This window comes from Danio rerio, chromosome 7 (genome assembly GCF_049306965.1).
Source record: "Danio rerio strain Tuebingen ecotype United States chromosome 7, GRCz12tu, whole genome shotgun sequence".
NCBI lineage: Eukaryota > Metazoa > Chordata > Actinopteri > Cypriniformes > Danionidae > Danio > Danio rerio.
Window position 1 is genome coordinate 75,172,786 of NC_133182.1, and position 18,261 is coordinate 75,191,046.

General features: G+C 35.1%; 2 protein-coding genes across 2 annotated transcripts in view; one reads left to right on the top strand and one right to left on the bottom strand.

Moving 5' to 3' along the window:
- Positions 1-1,000: 1,000 nt before the first annotated feature.
- Positions 1,001-8,341, bottom strand: LOC101885590 (bone morphogenetic protein 7). The gene is made up of 4 exons (XM_005172366.6): positions 8,012-8,341; positions 4,066-4,678; positions 1,723-1,800; positions 1,001-1,626 (listed from the first exon to the last, which is right to left on the bottom strand). The coding sequence occupies exons 1-4, from the start codon at positions 8,286-8,288 to the stop codon at positions 1,497-1,499; spliced, it is 1,098 nt and encodes a 365-aa protein (XP_005172423.1). The 5' UTR covers positions 8,289-8,341; the 3' UTR covers positions 1,001-1,496.
- A 5,943-nt stretch (positions 8,342-14,284) lies between these two features.
- Positions 14,285-18,261, top strand: part of frem1a (Fras1 related extracellular matrix 1a) — a 69,797-nt gene continuing 65,820 nt past the window's right edge. The window contains 1 exon segment of the mRNA NM_001190308.2: positions 14,285-14,411. The gene's annotated coding sequence lies outside the window, so the exon portion shown is untranslated.

The following is an 18,261-nucleotide window of genomic DNA, read 5'->3' on the forward strand; positions in this document are numbered from 1 at the left end:
TGAAATTTTCCAAAAACATTTAACCAAAAATAAAAAAATTGCTGGAACAGAACTCAAACAGTAAACAGCATTATTGTGCATTTTTAAAATAAAAAAAAAATTAAATAAATGAAATAAAATAAATTAAAATGAATTTAATCAAAAACTTTTAGTGAATATTGCTGGAAATAAATGATTACAGGACATAACTAGTGAAAATATTAGCAGCATATGTAAGTGTTCAAATATTTAATAAAGCAATGAAAATGTTATAGTGTTTTTTCTCTTTTTTTTATGAAATATAATGCTGCAAATTCAGCTGCATGTTTAAAATTTCTACTTTGAATTGTGTAATGATATTTCACAATATTACTGTATTTTTGATTAAATAAAGGCATAATTGTACAGACTTTTTTTCGAAGACATTTAACAAAATCTATAATAACATAAAATTAAATCTAACAAAAGTATTTAACCAAAAATGTAAATAAAATAAAACAAAATAAAACAAAATGAATTTTTAATTAAATTAAATTAAATTTAATTCACAAAATGCTGCAAATTTAATTGCTTTTTAAAAGTTCTACTTTGAATTGTGTATTGATATTTCCCAATATTTATGATCAAATAAATAGAGCATTGTTGGATTTTATTCCAAAAACATAAAATAAATAAATAATAAAATAAAATAAAATAAAATCTTCCTAAGAATGTAACCAAAAAATAAAATAAAATAAATGAATTTTCAAGAAAAACTTTTAAAGAATATTGCTGAAACAGAACTCAAATGGTTGTGTGAAAATCATCATTGTGCATTTTATAAGCCAAGATTAGAGGAAATATTGGGTTCTTTTTGTGGTTCGCATTTTCTGGATGTGAGCAGTGGCTTTCATTGAGCAGTTTAATTTAATTTAATTTAATTTAATTTAATTTAATTTAATTTAATTTAATTTAATTTAATTTAATTTAATTTAATTTAATTTAATTTAATTTAATTTAATTTAATTTAATTAAAAAAATTCACAAATTGCTGCCAATTTAACAGCATGTTTAAAAGTTTTATACTTTGAATTGTGTAATAATATTTCACAAAATTTCTGTATTTATGATCAAATAAATTCAGCGTTGTTGGGATTTCCTCCAAAAATATAAATAAAATGAAAGAAAATCTTCCAAAAGTATTTAACAAATAATAAAAAATAAAATACATTTAAATAACTGAATTTTTAAGAACAACATTTAAGGAATTTTGTTAAAACAAAACTCAAACATTTCTATAAATATCATTGTGCATTTTATGAGCCAAGATTACAGCAAATATTTGGTCGAAAAGCTTGCTGCATTGTGAGTGTTAACATTTTCACTAAAGCAATGAGAATGTTCTAGTTTGTGTATTATTATAAGCAGTTGTTATTCTTTATCAAATCAAGTATCATGACCAACATAGAAACCTGTGGGTTCACATGCGTCTATCAGATACATGACAAACTGCATTTTCTGGATGACAACAGTGGCTTTCATTGAGCCGTTGACTGACACTCGCATCTCTCTGCTCTCATATCCTTCAGCTCCTTTATAATAATGTCGGCAGTGTCGCTGCTGTACATCACGATGAGAGACGACAGGCCTTGAGGAGTGCAGGCTGATCTAGAAAATAATTGAAGACAGTTTCAGGGTCAAACCTGCGCGCTCAAACCTGAGTAATTTATAACTATAAAAAGCCACAGAGGAGATTGAACGCACCTTTGAAGTGATTCATTCTCTTTCTGGTGTTTTCTTTGTCTTTGAACAGTCATAGACGTTTCTTTCAGACAGATACCTCTGAAAAAAAAGCACACAGACAGGGCAGAATTAGGGTTTATCAAGGCTATCACCTGTGCTGGATTTATGCACAGGCATTCTGCTTATTTAAAATGAGATTTGTTTATGACAACTTAATTTTTTAGGTTTCATAAAATTCAGCTGCAAGTTTAAAATTTCTACTTTGAATTGTGTATTGATATTTTTACAGTAATACAGTATTTTTGATCAAATAAATGCATAATTATTGGGACTTCTTCCGAAAAACATTTAACAAAGCAATACAATAAAATTAATTTAAATCTAACAAAAGTATTTAACCAAAAATGTTTTGGTTAAAATTTTAATTTAATTTAATTTAATTTAATTTAATTTAATTTAATTTAATTTAATTTAATTTAATTCAGTTTAATTTAATTCAGTTTAATTTAATTCAGTTTAATTTAATTTAATTTAATTTAATTTAATTTAATTTAATTTAATTTAATTTAATTTAATTTAATTTAATTTAATTCACAAAATGCTGCAAATTTAATTGCTTTTTAAAATTTCTACTTTGACTTGTGTAATAATATATCACAATATTTATGATCAAATAAATAGAGCATTGTTGGATTTTATTTCAAAAACATAAAATAAAATAAAATAAAATAAAATAAAATAAAATAAAATAAAATAAAATTAAATTAAATTAAATTAAATTAAATTAAATTAAATTAAATTAAATTAAATTAAATTAAATTAAATAATTTTTGTTAAAGTGAGGGTTGGGGTAGATGTGAATAAGATGAGAGTGTATGGGTGTTTCCCAGTGATGGGCTGTAGCTAAAAGGGCATCAGCTGCGTAAAACATATGCTGGATAAATTGGTGGTTCATTCCGCTATGGCGACCCCAGATGAATAAAGGGACTAAGCCGAAAAGAAAATGAATGGATGAAAGAACTTCAGGCCACAGCGGTATCCCTCTAAGTGGGGACAGAGATACAACATGGTGAAAAAAAATCCATTTAAATTATTATTATCGTTATTTTGGTGTAAGCATTAAAAATATGCTTTGCCTAAGGTCAATCTGGTTCTGGATATCACATGAAATTAATAATACTAAAATCATGGTAACCATTTTGTGGACCTCCAGTTCCTGCCAGGGACAGGAATCGAACCAGCAAGCTTCAGAATACAAGTCTATCTCACCAACCCTTAGAATATTGGAAAAAACAGCCATTGACTTTCATAGTATTTTTGCAAGCCAGGCTCATTGGAAATATGTGTCCAGGGCTACATTTCTGAGAACTGACAAGTATGTACACTGCACTATAATTTCTTGCGATTTTTAGAGGGCACAGCATACATTTTTGACAATCTCAAATACATTAGGTTTCATTCCTGCTATGGCTGTTGATGGCTGTTTTTTCATCTTGTTTTGTGTTACCCAGAAAAAAAGAAATTCATAAAAGTTTTAAAACAGTTGAGTGTGAGTAAATAATGAGTAAATATGTACACTTGCAGTCATTCATTCATTTTCCTTTGGCTTACGCCCCATTCACACGGGGGTTCAGCGTCAAGGCTTGACTAAAGGCGTGTCTGAAGTTGGGGCTGAAGCGATCGTCATAGCAGCGTCAGCCAATGAAATTCATTCAGCAATAGGCCACTGTCTTGCTGGTGTATTTGCATACAGCGATATGATTGGCTGATGCTTCCGTCGGCGCTTGAAAAGTTGAGCTAGTCCCAACTTCTGCAGCGAGCAACTCCTGAAGCGATGCCGACGGATCCACAATGCAGTTCGGCAACGCCTGACGTCACCCATTCAAAGTGAATGGGAAGCAATGACGCTGACCTGTGTAAATGGCTCTATTTCAGAGGTCGCCACAGCGGAATGAACCGCCAACTACTCCAGCATGTTTTAGGCAGCGGATGTCCTTCTAGCCGCAACCCAGTATTAAGAAACACCTAGACACATTCAATCGTACACTACAGACAATTTAGTTCATCCAATTCACCTATATTGCATGTGTTTGGACTGTTAGGGAAACCGGAGCACCTGGTGGAAACCCACGCCAACATGAGGAGAACATGCAAACTCAGAAAGGCCAGCTGGCCCAGCCAGGACTCGAACCTAGCAACCTTCTTATTGTGAGGTGACAGTGCTAACTACTGAACCACTGTGCCACCCTTGTACGCTTGCAGTGCACTTCAAATCTAATCCAGATAAGTGCACTTATTTTTCACATTCTCAAACTTTTACATAGTGTTCCCAACCCCCACTTATGACCCACAGCCAGATCATACCTACAAATGCTTATGCTGAAGTTGGACGGCTGTAGAATCCATTGACTCAGCTTGCTCGTGTGAAGACTGACATGATGCACATAGAGTCTGCATGCGCCTACATGTCTCCCGTGCCGCAGATGTATTCGCTGTCTCTCGCTGTCTATTCGCTGCCTTTGTTTGTGGTCTGAACCCACTCCGGAAGATCCCTGATGAAGCTCCATAGATCCGCTCCTGTACGCCACCAATAGTGGCTGGCTGACAGAGCTGCCATTCAGGCAGTAGAGGCTCTGAGTGAGGGCTTCATGGAGGACCAGACTGCCGCTCTCATCCTCAAACCGAAGCTGGAAGCCTAATATATCCGAGTTTTGAGATGGTTGGTTTAATGCTGCCGTCACATCGAAAACATCGTAGCCTGATGGAGGCAGTCGGTCCAGGCTTAGTAAGTGCTCTGCAAGAGGGCCACTGATGCTCAGGTTTTCTGCTCCTGGTGAAAGACTGTGTACTGTGACTGTCACACTGAGCGGCCGGTGATAAAGAGTTTTCCTCAGGAGCACCAGCTCTGCAACCCTCATGAAGGGACTCAGCTGGGACGTGTTGAACCAGATCCATCCTGGGGTGCCGTACTTTGAATCTTATTCGGGAAAAGGCAAAAAGATACTTTAAAGTACACATGAAAGTAGAAAAAGTCTTGCAGGAGCACTTTTAGCGTAGCTTAGCATAGATCATTAAAGTAGATTAGACCATTAGCATCTGTAGAGATTTGAACAAATAATTTGACCAAAATCTTGAAGAAATGCTACGCTTATTTTGGAAATAGGCTCATTTTACAGTCCCCTGGGGTTAAAGGGTTGAGTTTTGCTATATTTGAATCCATTCAGCAGATCTTTGGGTCTTGCAGGAGCATTTTTAGCTTAGCTTAGCATTGATCATTGAATCAGATTAGACTATTAGCGTTTGTAGAGATTTGAACAAATAACTTGAGCTACTTTTCAAGGAATGCTACGTGTATATAGGCTGATTTTACACTCCCATAGAGTTAAAAGAGTTCGATTTACCAATTTTGAATCCATTAAGGCAATCTTCGGGTCTTGCAGGAACATTTTTAGCTTAGCTTATTAAAGATTATTCCATCAGATTAGACCATTAACATCTGTAGAGATTTGAACAAATAAATTGACCTAAATGCTACACTTATTTTAGGCTCATTTTACACTCCCCTAAAGTTAAAGAGTTTTTTTTTAATCCATTTAGCCGATCTCTTGGTCTTGCAGAGCCCTTTTAGCTTAGCTTAGCATAGTTCATTAAATTGGATTAGACCATTAGCATCTATAAAGATTTGAACAAATAACGACCTAAAATTTGAAAGGAATGCTACGCTTATTTTTAAAATATGTTAATTTCACACTCCCCTAGAGTTGAAGAGTCAAGTTTTACCATTTCTTTTATCCATTCAGCAGATCTCTGCATCTGGCAGGAACACTTTTAGCTTAGCTTAGTAGATTATTAAATTGGATTAGACCATTAGCATCTGTAGAGATTTGAACAAATAAATTGACCTAAATTTCCAAGGTATGCTATATTTTGAAAATAGGCTAATTTTCACTAAACTAGAGTTAAAGACTTGAGTTTTACCATTTTTTTTAATCCATTCAACTGATTTCCGGGTCTTACGGGAGAACTTTTAGCTTAGCATAGATCATTGAATTGGATTAGACCAGGGGTCACCAATCTCGGTTCTGGAGGGCAAGTGTCCCTGCAGGGTTTAGCTCCAACTTGCCTCAACACACCTGCTTGGATGATTCAAGTACACCTAGTAAGACCTTGATTAATAGCTTGTTCAGTTGTGTTTGATTAGGGTTGGAGCTAAAATCTGCAGGACACCGGCCCTTCAGGAACAAGTTTGGTGACCACTGGATTAGACCATTAGCATCTGTAGAGATTTGAACAAAGAATTTGACCTAAATATTGCAGAAATGCTACGCTTATTTTGGAAATAGGCTCATTTTACACTTCCCTGGAGTTAAAGTGTTGAGTTTTGCTATTTCTGAATCCATTCAGCCAGTTTTCGGGTCTTGCAGGAGCACTTTTAGCTTAGCTTAGCATAGATCATTGAATCAGATTAGACTATTAGCATCTGTAGAGGTTTGAACAAATAAATTAAGCTAACTTTTGAAGGACTTATACACTTATTTAGGCTCATTTTACACTCCCCTAGAGTTTGTAAGGATTAAGTTCAGTTTTGACCAAAAGAATGACCAGTCTGTCAGATGAAGAAGAGCCGGAGTCAGAGATTCAAATAAATAAATAAAGTTTACTGAAGATAGTTTGCAGTTTCATCAGCAGAAGCCAGCTTCAACACTCACCATGAGTTCCTAGGCTGCTCTGACTTAATTTTCCTATGCTAGTGAGGGTGCTCTCTGGACAATTTAATTAGTGACCTATAGCCAATATCACTGTTTAAATGTCGTCAAGTCTAAAATATTTATCCGCATCTTCTGTAACTTCAATTTAGGATAATGAAACATTTTTATTCAATTATTTCTTTCCCTAATAAACTGATCTGCATTATTTTTAAAGCCAGACATGTGATCGCTTGTCTGTGATGCAGGAAGATAGCAGTGGTGGAATTTATAACACTCTTGGAGTTAATTTAGTCACTACTAAATACAAAAACCAGTCCATGTTTTATCTCCGAGAATGTTTTAAAAAGCCTCTTACATACCCATCAAGTTAAAGAGTTGAGTTTTACCATTTTTGAATCCATTTAGACAATCTTCGGGTCTTGCAGGAGCAGTTTTAGCTTAGCTTAGCATAGATTATTGAATCGGATTAGACCATTAGCATCTGTAGAGATTTGAACAAATAAATTGACCTAAATTTTAAATTAATGCTACGCTTATTTTGAGAATAGGCTCATTTTACACGCCCAAGTTAAAGGGTTGAGTTTTTCCATTTTTGAATCCATTCAGCAGATCTCTGGGTCTTGCAGGAGCACTTTCAGCTTAGCGTAGAATAGATCATTGAATCAGATTAGACTATTAGCATCTGTATAGAAATTTGAACAAATAACTTGAGCTAATTTTTCCCAGAGATGGGTTGCGGCTGGAATGGCATCAGCTGTGTAAAAACGCGCTGGATAAGTTGGTGGTTCATTCCGCTGTGGCAACCTCGGATTAATAAAGGGACTAAGCTGACAAGAAAGTGAATGAATGAAATGAACTTGAGCTAACTTTTAAAGGAATGCTATGCTTATGTTGGAAATAGGCTCATTTTACACTCCCAAGTTAAAGGGTTGAGTTTTATAATTTTTATATCCATTCAGCTGATCTCTGCGTCTGCCAGGAGCACTTTTAGCTTAGCTTAGCATAGATCATTGAATCGGATTAGACCATTAGCATCTTGCTAATATCTATTCCTATTTAAATCTATTCCTTTTATTAAATTATACCTTAAATTCCTATTAAAAGCTTGACTCTTCCTTAGTTTCATTGTGTACTGAGGCTGACGGAAAACGAAAAGGTGCTATTTTCTAAGCTGATATAGCTAGGAACTATACTGTCATGTCTAGGAACTATACTGTCACTATATATGGCATAATAATCAAGGAATTTGTAGTGATGTAACTACAGAAGATTCAGAATACAGAATGACTCTTGTTCATTTATGAGTGAGATGCTAATGGTCTAATCCGATTCAATGATTTATGCTAAGCTAAGCTAAAAGTGTAAAACTCGGAGATCGGCTTAATGGATTCAAAAATGGTACAACTCAACTGTTTACCTCTAGAGGAGATATACAATGAGGCTATTTACAAAAACGTGCAGTGTTCCTGTAAGAGCCAGATAGGCAGTGGTGTAAAGTACAGTAACTACTTACAAATACTCAAGGTTGTCCAATGACTTGCCTAATAAACCTATATTTAGTATTTAAAAGAATGTCAGCATAAAAATATATGTACCCTTACCTTCAACACTCCTGAAACTCTGCACCAGCATCCCATCAGCAGCGCTCTGTTCTCTCGCCTGTGTGTCCAGAGACTGATAAACGTGTCTCATATAGGGGTGTGGTTTTGCCTGCTGAGGCGCTGACAGCTTATTTATGTGCAGCATCTCCAAAATAGCTTTGCTCAGGTGTCTGTCCTCCAGTTCCTCCTCTTCATCCTCCATCAACACCAAACCGTGGATCCCTCCAAGTCCTAAAAGACAAACCAGAAAGCGTAAAAAGGATGCTGAAGACCTCATTCTGCAGAAGTAAAAGGGCGGATAGATTCAGCTCTTATTCTCCCACACAGTCTGGTCAGCAAGTCATGTAGACAGCAGAGTCTTGTTCACTCATTAGTGTGTGGGGAGGACCATGCAACCAACAGCCAAACAGTGAGGAAGGAAAAAAAAAGAAGCAATTACCACTTTCCCACAGAAAAGCCAGGAATGTCACACTCCATTTGACAGGCTTTGTGCTCTCAGTTTTCACTTGTTTTTCTTTTGAGGCTCGAGTACTTTTCACCGGAATCAAGAGCTCTTTTCAGCTCGTACCTTTCTTAATGTAAGTGGATAGTGCTCTTTTGCATCTCCAGTTATTAAGGTTTGCATTCTTGGCACAAACATAGTACCAAGCGCGAGCCTTTCTTCATAACCTTGACACTCATTTTGCAACTGGCTGCATGTTTGAGCAATAGATGTCACTGTTGCTTCATTTCTTGGCTTGCATTTTACAAAACACGTCCCACTTCAGAAGTTCACACAGATATTTGACTGAAGAGAATATGCATATTTGGGGTGCTGTCTGGGGAGAGGGCTCTGAGCTCTAACTCGTGTTATTCCCCTTATCAGGATGAAGAGAGATAGGGTCCGAGCGCAGTGTCTAGCCCGGCTCCAGAACGCACCCCCCTCGGAATAAAATAGGTATCTGGTTTAATAGTGTGGAGTTGGGGTGGTGGAAGGACGGTAAAGTCGAGGGAAAACGGAGGTATGACGTGTTTGACTATTTATAGTGGCTTGCTGATTACTTGAGCTGATTGGATAATAGAATGATTGTGTGTGTGTGATAATTTAGCCTTGTCAAAGACTGATCTTGCTCCTCCCGAAATTTGTTCATAAAACATCCAACACAATCTCACGGCAATTCGTAACTTTTTCATTTAGTGGCTAATTCGTATGAATTCGTACGATCTAATTCGTACAATTTAGTACGATTTGCTTATCCCCCAATAACGGTTGGGGTTAGGGGTGGGGTTAGGTGCCACGCCTCCTTTTTAAAATCGTATCATTTCGTACGACTGAAATCGTACGAATTCGTACAATTAGCCACTAAACTGGCAAAACGTAAAATACTTACGTTTTCTCGTGAGATCAGGCTGAAAACATCACATAGTAAAATGTCTCTGGCCCAGCTCTGGCCCACACAACCAGCTTTTGCTTGGCCCACATGCCACGATGAATTACAGTACATGACTGGACCAAGTCTGGTTTCCAGCAAGGGCCAAACATGGACCATCTGGGCCAAGTCTCAGCCAATTTAATAACCCATAACTGGGCCTGAACTGCTGAACTGATATGTTGGTGTGTCACGACTGCAATGAAATTGATGAACCCATGAAGCATTGCCCTTGCGCTATATGGGCGTGCTTTTTCTCAAAGCGACCTGATTGGTAGAATTTTTGTCTTTTATTCAAAAATAATAAAAATGTATTTTAAATGTGGGTCAAGAGAGGCCAAACTTACATGGCCCACATATCCATTATTAGCATCTGGGCCAAATACTACTTTTGATAAATACCTGCTGTGCCAGCTTCATGCCAATTCTGGGCCAGAATTTTTTGCCACCTGGGATAGATCGATTGATGCCAACTCCCCGAAAAAAATGCTTTTATATGTAAATAATGGCAGAAAACATATTTGTATGATGATTTGTTTTTTTTATGAGAGCTTTTTATTTAGTTGACTCAACTTTTTTAACTCTCTCCCAGTACAGGGTTGCAGCTGGTTCCTGTAATTTGCACCCTGTTTAGTGGTATGATGTTTTTCATTCATTTTCTTTTTTCGGCTTAGTCCCTTTATTAATCTGGGGTCGCCACAGTGGAATGAACCGCCAACTTATCCAGCATGTGTTTTTATGCAGCGAATGCCCTTCCAGCTGCAACCGATCACTGGGGAACACCCATACACTCTAATTCACACACATACACTATGGACAATTTTAGCTTACCCAATTCACCTATACCGCATGTCTTTGGACTTGTGGGTTAAACCAGAGCACCTGGAGGAAACAAACACGAACACAGGGAGAACATGCAAACTCCATACAGAAATGCCAACTGACCCAGCCGAGGCTCAAACCAGTGATCTTCTTGCTGTAAGGGGACAGCACTACCTATTGCGCCACTGTGTCACCGGTATGATGTTTTTTTAAAAATAACTATATATATATAGTTATATATAACTATATATATATATGCCTAATGTGTCTTGTCAAATGTCTGTACGAGTGTATGCTGTAATTATAACCTGCCTATTATCGAGGATAAATAAACAGCTTGACCTGACTTTTCTGAATACAGTACATCAGAGGTGATTTAAACTCCCAAGAGCGACCTCTAGTGTCAGATTTCAATAACATGTCGATAAAATCAATCTAAAAGGAAATAGTTTCACTGTCATTTGTACTTATGGAACTTATTTAAAACTTAAAGAGAAATAAATCCTGAATACGTTTGGTACACATAACGTATAGTTTAACCCTGACACCCTTACTGATCCAGATGCATCCAGACATGCAGGCTCTATAATAATATCAGGAGAATCAGATCGAATGAAGATTAAAGCTGAGGTAGCTTCTGTCATATCTTGCTGTTTGAATTGTGCTTATTTTTATAATATTCACATGAAAAGAATCACATTTCTTGACTCCACAAACTAAATTGTTGACTTTTCTCACAAACTTCAATGAATCTGTTTTATGAGAAGAGACACAGAACTGTGCAGTCTAATGAAAGGAAACTGAAAGAGCAGTGTTTGTTGACTTTTTATCTTTTTACACTCACTATGGCAATAACCTCAGATGAATGTTGGGAAGTGTCAGATACTTGAGTGTTATTTTTAAATTATTAGATGTCATTCTGACCCTTTGCCTCTATAATCCTCACAGAAATGTAGGAATGTTCTCAGAACGTTCTGGTAAGTTTCAAATGTTATGAATAAAGTTTCTTGCTCATTAATCTGCCAGTGGAGTAAGCAAAATAATCCTGTTTTCGCTATGGCAGACTATATTACTTGTTCTAAGTAAAAACGCACTTAATTTTGAACTATTATTACTGAAAACAAGACAATCTTTTGTTTGTCTTGAAAATGCTTCTTGATTTAAGAATCTTTAACTATTTGGACTAGAAACAAGACAAAAACTCCAAGTAAAAAAAGCATTTTTTATATGCAGTACAAAAAACAACAACTGTAGTCCATATTATTCATAAAACACCTATTTAGAGACACTTACCAACTAATTTCCCCCCTCCTGTGAACAAACATGCTATTTTTTGTCATTTAGACCAGAGGTTCTCAAAGTGGGGGTCGGGACCCCCTGGGGGGTCGCTGGACAATGACAAGGGGTCGCTTGGTGATTTCCAAAACTCAAATAAATTTTATGAAACTTTTTGAATTACCATATTTTTTTCATAACCCACGGAAGATAGTAAATCATTGCATTAAAGAAACAACAACATACCATAAACAACCATCAGTCTTTAATTTTTATATTATATTATAACAATATATAAATATATATATATATATATATATATATATATATATATATATATATATATATATATATATATATATATATATATTTGAAAAAATAATTTTTAGATATTTGGACTATATATAAGCCAAATAAACTCCAAATAAGAAAAGTATTTTTTTTGTAGGCAGTAATATTTTGGTAACACTTTACAATAACAGTACATGAATAATGGTGTATTAATATGTAAACTAAACATTACTATATTATGAATTAATGATGAGCTAAGGTATGCACTAATCATGAATTACCTTTAACTACAGAATGAGTTCATGTGTGAATGATGACTACCTTAATTACTTGTTAGTTCATGTTGTTAATTAATGTATTAATTAACATTTAAGTTTAAGCTAAATGTAAATAACATGAACTCATGAGCTGTTAATGTATAGTTATGTCATGACTTTACTTGGAGGCGCACATCACTATTAACTCATCCTTAACTACTCATGAGCTCCTGTTCATGTTGATGCTGACAAAACACTTTTCTATGGTTATTCAGTGTAAACTCACTAGTTGGACGTGCATAAGGAGTTCATGAGTAGTTAAGAATGGGTTAATGATGATGTGAACCTCCAAGTAAAATCACAACATAATTATACATTAACATATCATGAGTTCACCATGGTTAAATTAAGCATAAACTAATATGGTAATTAATACAATAATTAACAATCATGTACTAACAAGTAATTAAGGTAGTCATCACTCACACATGAACTCATATGACTCATGTTGTAGTTAAAGTTAATTGATGATTAGTGCAGACCTTAACTCATCATTAATTCATAATAAGCTATTGTTTAGTTTACATATTAATACATCATTATTCATGTACTGTTATTGTAAAGTGTTACCAATGTTTTTTAAAGAAAAAACAAAACAGCAGCAGCAACAACAATAACAACAACTGTAGTCCATATTATTTATAAACCCATTTAGAGACTCTTATTAGCTGATTTCCCACCTTCTGTGAACAAACATGCTATTCTGCGAGGTAAAAAAAAGTGCACTAAAATGCACTTTATTTAGTACACTTCTCAGTAATGTACTAAAAGTGCTCTATTTTCGCACACTAATTTTGTACTTAATGTACTAAAAGATAGAATTAAGTATGTTAAGATAAACTTAATACCATCTAAGTGTACTCAACTGTGCTATTTTAAAACACCCTGATGTTGAACTTAAATGTGCCTTTAACATACCATATCTGTATTTTTAAAAATACATTTAGTTACAACTAGAAATACACTTGAACCCTAATTTTAAACATTTAAATGTATTTATGAGTAATTTAAAATATAATAGTAATTTATTAAAAGAATATACAAAATGTAAAAAAGTGTGCTAAATACTGTATTAAAAGTGCTCTATTTTCCCAAACTAATTTTGTATTTAATGTACTAATAATTTGTATTAAGTACTTTTTAAGATAAACTTAAGTACATCTAAGTGTACTCAACTCTGCTATTATGAGACACCATGAAGCTGATCTAAAATGTGCTTTTAAAATACTAAACATTTATTTAAAGAATATAGTTTGAAGGGATTCTGTGTGTACAAAGAAAACAGCATCTGCGCTTCATCAAAACACTTTAATCTTTTTGTGCAAAAAACCACAAGTCCAAAAACACCTTATGGAAGGGAACAAAAACTTAGCAAAAACTGAGAACACAAAAATTTAAATAAGATGCAACATTACAGCACATATGTGAAATGTAAAGACATTTTGGGAAAATGTACTTCTACTACAATACATTACTAATAGATTTTTAATAAAGTCAATTTAAGGTAAACTTAAATTTACCACACTCAAAATCAATTTAAGTGTTAGTGATAATATTGCATTTACATTAAGTGTACTAAAGTACAACTTTTGGGAAAATGAACTTCTACTACAATACATTACTAATAGATTTTTTATATATTAACTTATTTTAAAGTTAGGATTAGTATGTAAACAGTGTACTAAAAATCAACTAATGTTTAAAGCATTTAAAGCACACTTTTGAAAAACACACTAATAAAACTCTTTTGGATGTTTTTTCTGTAGTGTACTTTATTGTAGTACACTAAAAATTTATTTAAATATTACTAGTATTTGGTATACTTTAATCAAGTGTACTAAAGTCCTACTAAAGTATAAACATCATTTTAATTAGTATATTTATAATGTAAAACCATCAAACTTTTATTTAACACAAAAATAACAATGTACTAAAAATGTATTTGCGGGTATTTAAATGTATTTTAATTGCATTTAATTATATATTTTTTTCACCTGGGCTTTGTCATATAGACAGCCTTTAATGAAAATCTCCTCAATCTGTCATTATGTGACGCCGTGTTTTCTTTGATCTCTCTTTTTGGTCCGTCCTTTCTGTTTGCCTGTGCACTTTCTGCTCTCTCCGTACAGCCTCACTCCTCCCTAAATCCCCCAGTGCAGGACAGTCCCACCTCCTCCAGTTTTCCCATCTCTCCTCAGGAGTGTTTGGACGGCCATTGAGACTTTGTGCTGTGGAAAGCAGAGACCACAAACAACCGTTGTGGCGTGATAAGAGCCATGAGTTCAGGTAGGAACTTGTCTGATTTACTATGTGTTTGTTTTTCGTGTATGTGTGTGTGTGTGCTAGTGTTTTCATTCATGGAAATCCTATTAAAGGGACAGTTCAGCTGAAAATGAAAACTCTGTCATCATTTACTCACCCTTTACTTGTTCCAAAATCAGTTTGAGCCTCTTTCTTCTGCTTAACATAAAAGAAGATGTTTTAAAAAAAGCTGAAAAGCTGAAACCAATCCAGAAACATTTTCTAGACAGGCAAAAAAGATGGTCTTGTTTTCAGAAATAATAAGTCAAAGTCAAAAGATGTTTTGAAACAAGCTGGAAAACTAAAACCGACTTCCATAGGATTTGTTTTTCATACTGTGGAAGTCAAGATTGCAAACATGCTAGTGAGTTTTTCCTTAAAACAAGCTAAATATAATATAAATGTCATAAAATAAGTAAAATAAACATATTTTTTGCTTTGAAATAAGATTTATTTATGTTTGCTTTCACCATTGGCTGATTATTTTGCTTGTATTAGGGAAAAACTCACTAGCATGTTTGCAGAATTGACAACCATAGTATGAAAAACAAGTCCTATGGAAGTCAATGGTTTCAGATGGCCAGCTTATTTCTAAAAATCGAAGCTTATCTCTAAAAGTCTTTTGATTTTGACTTATTATTTCTAAAAACAAGACAATGTTTTTGCTTGTTTGGAAAATGTTTCTGGATTTAAAAATTGTTAGATATTTGGACTAGAAACAAGTAAAAAACTCTAAGTAAGAAAGGCTTTCTTTTTGTTTAGTTTTTTTGCAGTGGATGTTAACAGCTTTCCTCACAATATCTTAATTATTTTATGTTTATTAATTATTAAGTGAGTTCATTTTTGGGTGAACGGCCTCTTTAAAAATGAAGTCAATACATTTCAAAAAGACAATATTTTTTGCTTGTCTTAAAAAAGTTTCTTGATTTAAGACAGCGCTACCCACTGCACCACAGGGCCGCCCCCTTATTATTATTATTAATTTAAATTATTATTAACAACGCATACAGGTTGAAATAACAATATAATAACATATATTAATTCAACTACCCGGGCGACGCAGTGGCGCAGTAGGTAGTGCTGGTGCCTCACAGCAAGAAAGTCGCTGGTTCAAGTGAGTCAGTTGGCGATTCTGTGTGGAGTTTGCATGTTCTCCCGGCGTTCGCGTGGGTTTCTTCCGGGTGCTCCGGTTTCCCCCAATGTCCAAAGACATGCTGTACAGGTGAATTGGGTAGGCTGAATTGTCCGTAGTGTATGAGTGTAAATGAGTGTGTGTGGATGTTTCCCAGAGATGGGTTGCGGCTGGAAGAGCATCCGCTGCGTAAAAACGTGCTGCATAAGTTGGCGGTTCATTCCACTGTGGCGACCCTGGATTAATAGAGATACTAAGCCGAAAAGAGAATGAATGAATGAATGAATGAATGAATTCCTCACGCACAATTGAAATGCAATTTCTGAGTAAAAAAACAAACAAATCATTATCATGCCAAATTAAAAACAGTGAAACAATTCATTCGTTCATTCATTTTCCTTCATCCTAGTCCATTTATTGATCAGGGGTCGCCACAGCAGAATGAACTGGCAACTTATCCAGCCATGTTTTACACAACGGATGCCCTTTCAGCAACCCAACAGTGGGAAACACCCATACTCTCTCATTCACACACAACCACTAAGACCAACTTAGCTTATTCAGTTCACCTTAAGCGCATGTCTGTGTACTGAAGGGGAAAACTGGAGCACCCGGAGGAAATCCACGCCATCATGGGGAGAACATGCAAACACAGTAATGCCAACTGACTGCTGTAAGGCGACAGTGCCAACTCCCCCCAGGCTAAACGATTTACATCCTAAAATATTGAAAAAAAAGTGCTATTAGGAGTTATTTTTGTGACATTGTGAATTTATCTTGCATTAATTGTACAATTTTATGAATTTCAGCTTTAATAATATTGGTTAATAAACAGCTGTGTGACCGGTGATTAACAGGTGATTTTATGTAAATGTATGCATTCAAGCAAGAGTATGCGTGTTTCCTAGTACAGGGTAGCGGCTGGAAAGGCATCTGCTGCGTAAAACATATGCCGGAATAGTTGCCGGTTCATTCCACTGTGGCGACCCCTGATGAATAAGGGACTAAGCCAAAGGAAAACAAAATGATGCATTCAAATTTTTGTGTTTTGATTTTGGAACAAGTTGACTTTTAATGACTATTTTAGTAGTTCAAAACAAGCATTTAAACAACACAGGCTGATTCTGAAAACGTAGCCCTGTAGGCATTTTTGGAGAGCGCAAATTATGTAGCCAGAGGTATGCATGGCTGCATTTCGTCTTTAAAACGAACACTACTGCGTGATATGACTGCTTACATCCATATAGGTGGCTTTTCCGCTGTTACCAGTTTGTCCAGTGACTCGCTGAGTTTGTAGGAGGATTTGAGACACAGAGCGGAGTTGGCCATGACGACAAGGTTTGAGTCTGGCGAAGGTTGGTTAGTCAGTTAGTTGGTAAGTCAGTCAATAGCGGCCTCTGGTGGATTTACGTGAGAAGAGCAGGTGTGAATGGCACTCGCGAGAGAGATTTGAGATCTGAAAAAGCACACACAGCGCCCTCTGGCAGATTTGCAAAAACTACAAAAAATGTGCCTCCTGGGATGTATTTGGCGCTCTCCAGAAATGTATATAGAAATACGTAATTGGCTGCATTTAAATCACCATGCAAAAAAAGGTATTGAGCTTTTAGTACTTTACAAATTGTTTTCACAAATAAATACATTTACACAAAGATCTAACTGAAACATCAAGTGTAAATCATGTGATTTATCAGACTCCTTCTCATTTTCATAAATCAATTAGTGCACCTTAATTCAGAATTACAACAATCCTCCTGTTATTTTGGTGGGCTGAGGTGTTCAGCATTGCAGACAGTGCTGGTATTCTGCTAAACAGGGGCCTGAGCTCTTTAAAGAGTGGAGATGAGGGCTCTCTGGGCTCGCTATCTCTGCTATGGAAATAACTGGCTGCTGGTTTCACCCTGTCATTAGCCAGATGAGAAGCAGAGCCGAGCAGTGAGGATCTGTGTGTCTCCAGTCAGTCCAGCTGTACTGAATCGCCACTTCTTCAGACAGGAACGCACACTTTTCCCGTGTGACTCTAATATTTGAGCTGTAATAGCAGCAGGAAATGATAGTTTGCATGGCCTTGTCTTTTAACAAGGAGCTTGTACCTTGAAATATTATTTGCGTAATAAGTGTCTTTGTTTTGTTTTTAGGCAGAGAAAATGAAACAGCCTGAAAATATGATGCAACTAGTTGAGAGACATATTTAAATAGGACTTGCTTTTATAAGAAATATCTTGAAGTTATTTTTAAAAACTTTTTTACACCATTTATAGAAAAAAAGTATCAATCTAGATTATGTTAGTAGCTAAAAGAGTATAAATACATAAGTATCTGCATGCATATGAATATTTAAGTTTTTTATATCATTTATAGAACTTAATTCAAGACTTGTCGTTGGAATTTATATTAAATAATCTTATTGTATTTTTTTTAAATTTCTAAATAATATATAAGACATACAGTACTATTAATAATTTTATACTTTTTATTGATATTATTAATATTTGTATACTTTTTACTTCATCATACTTTTTATACTTTATCATATATATATATATACTCGCCGGCCACTTTATTAGGCACACCTTACTAGTACAGGGTTGGACCCCCTTTTGCCTTCAGAACTGCCTTAATCCTTCGTGGCACAGATTCAACAAGGTTCTGGAAATATTCCTCAGAGATTTTGGTCCATATTGACATGATAGCATCACACAG

What these genes read in the sequence shown, in the direction of transcription:
- LOC101885590 (XM_005172366.6), bottom strand. Translation starts at nt 8,288, where the DNA reads ATGAGGTCTTCAGCATCCTTTTTACGCTTTCTGGTTTGTCTTTTAGGA. An exon ending in GAGTTTCAGGAGTGTTGAAG is followed by an intron (nt 4,679 to 8,011) that starts GTAAGGGTACAT and finishes TTCCCGAATAAG; the next exon opens with ATTCAAAGTACGGCACCCCA. An exon ending in GAGAATGAATCACTTCAAAG is followed by an intron (nt 1,627 to 1,722) that starts GTGCGTTCAATC and finishes ATTATTTTCTAG; the next exon opens with ATCAGCCTGCACTCCTCAAG.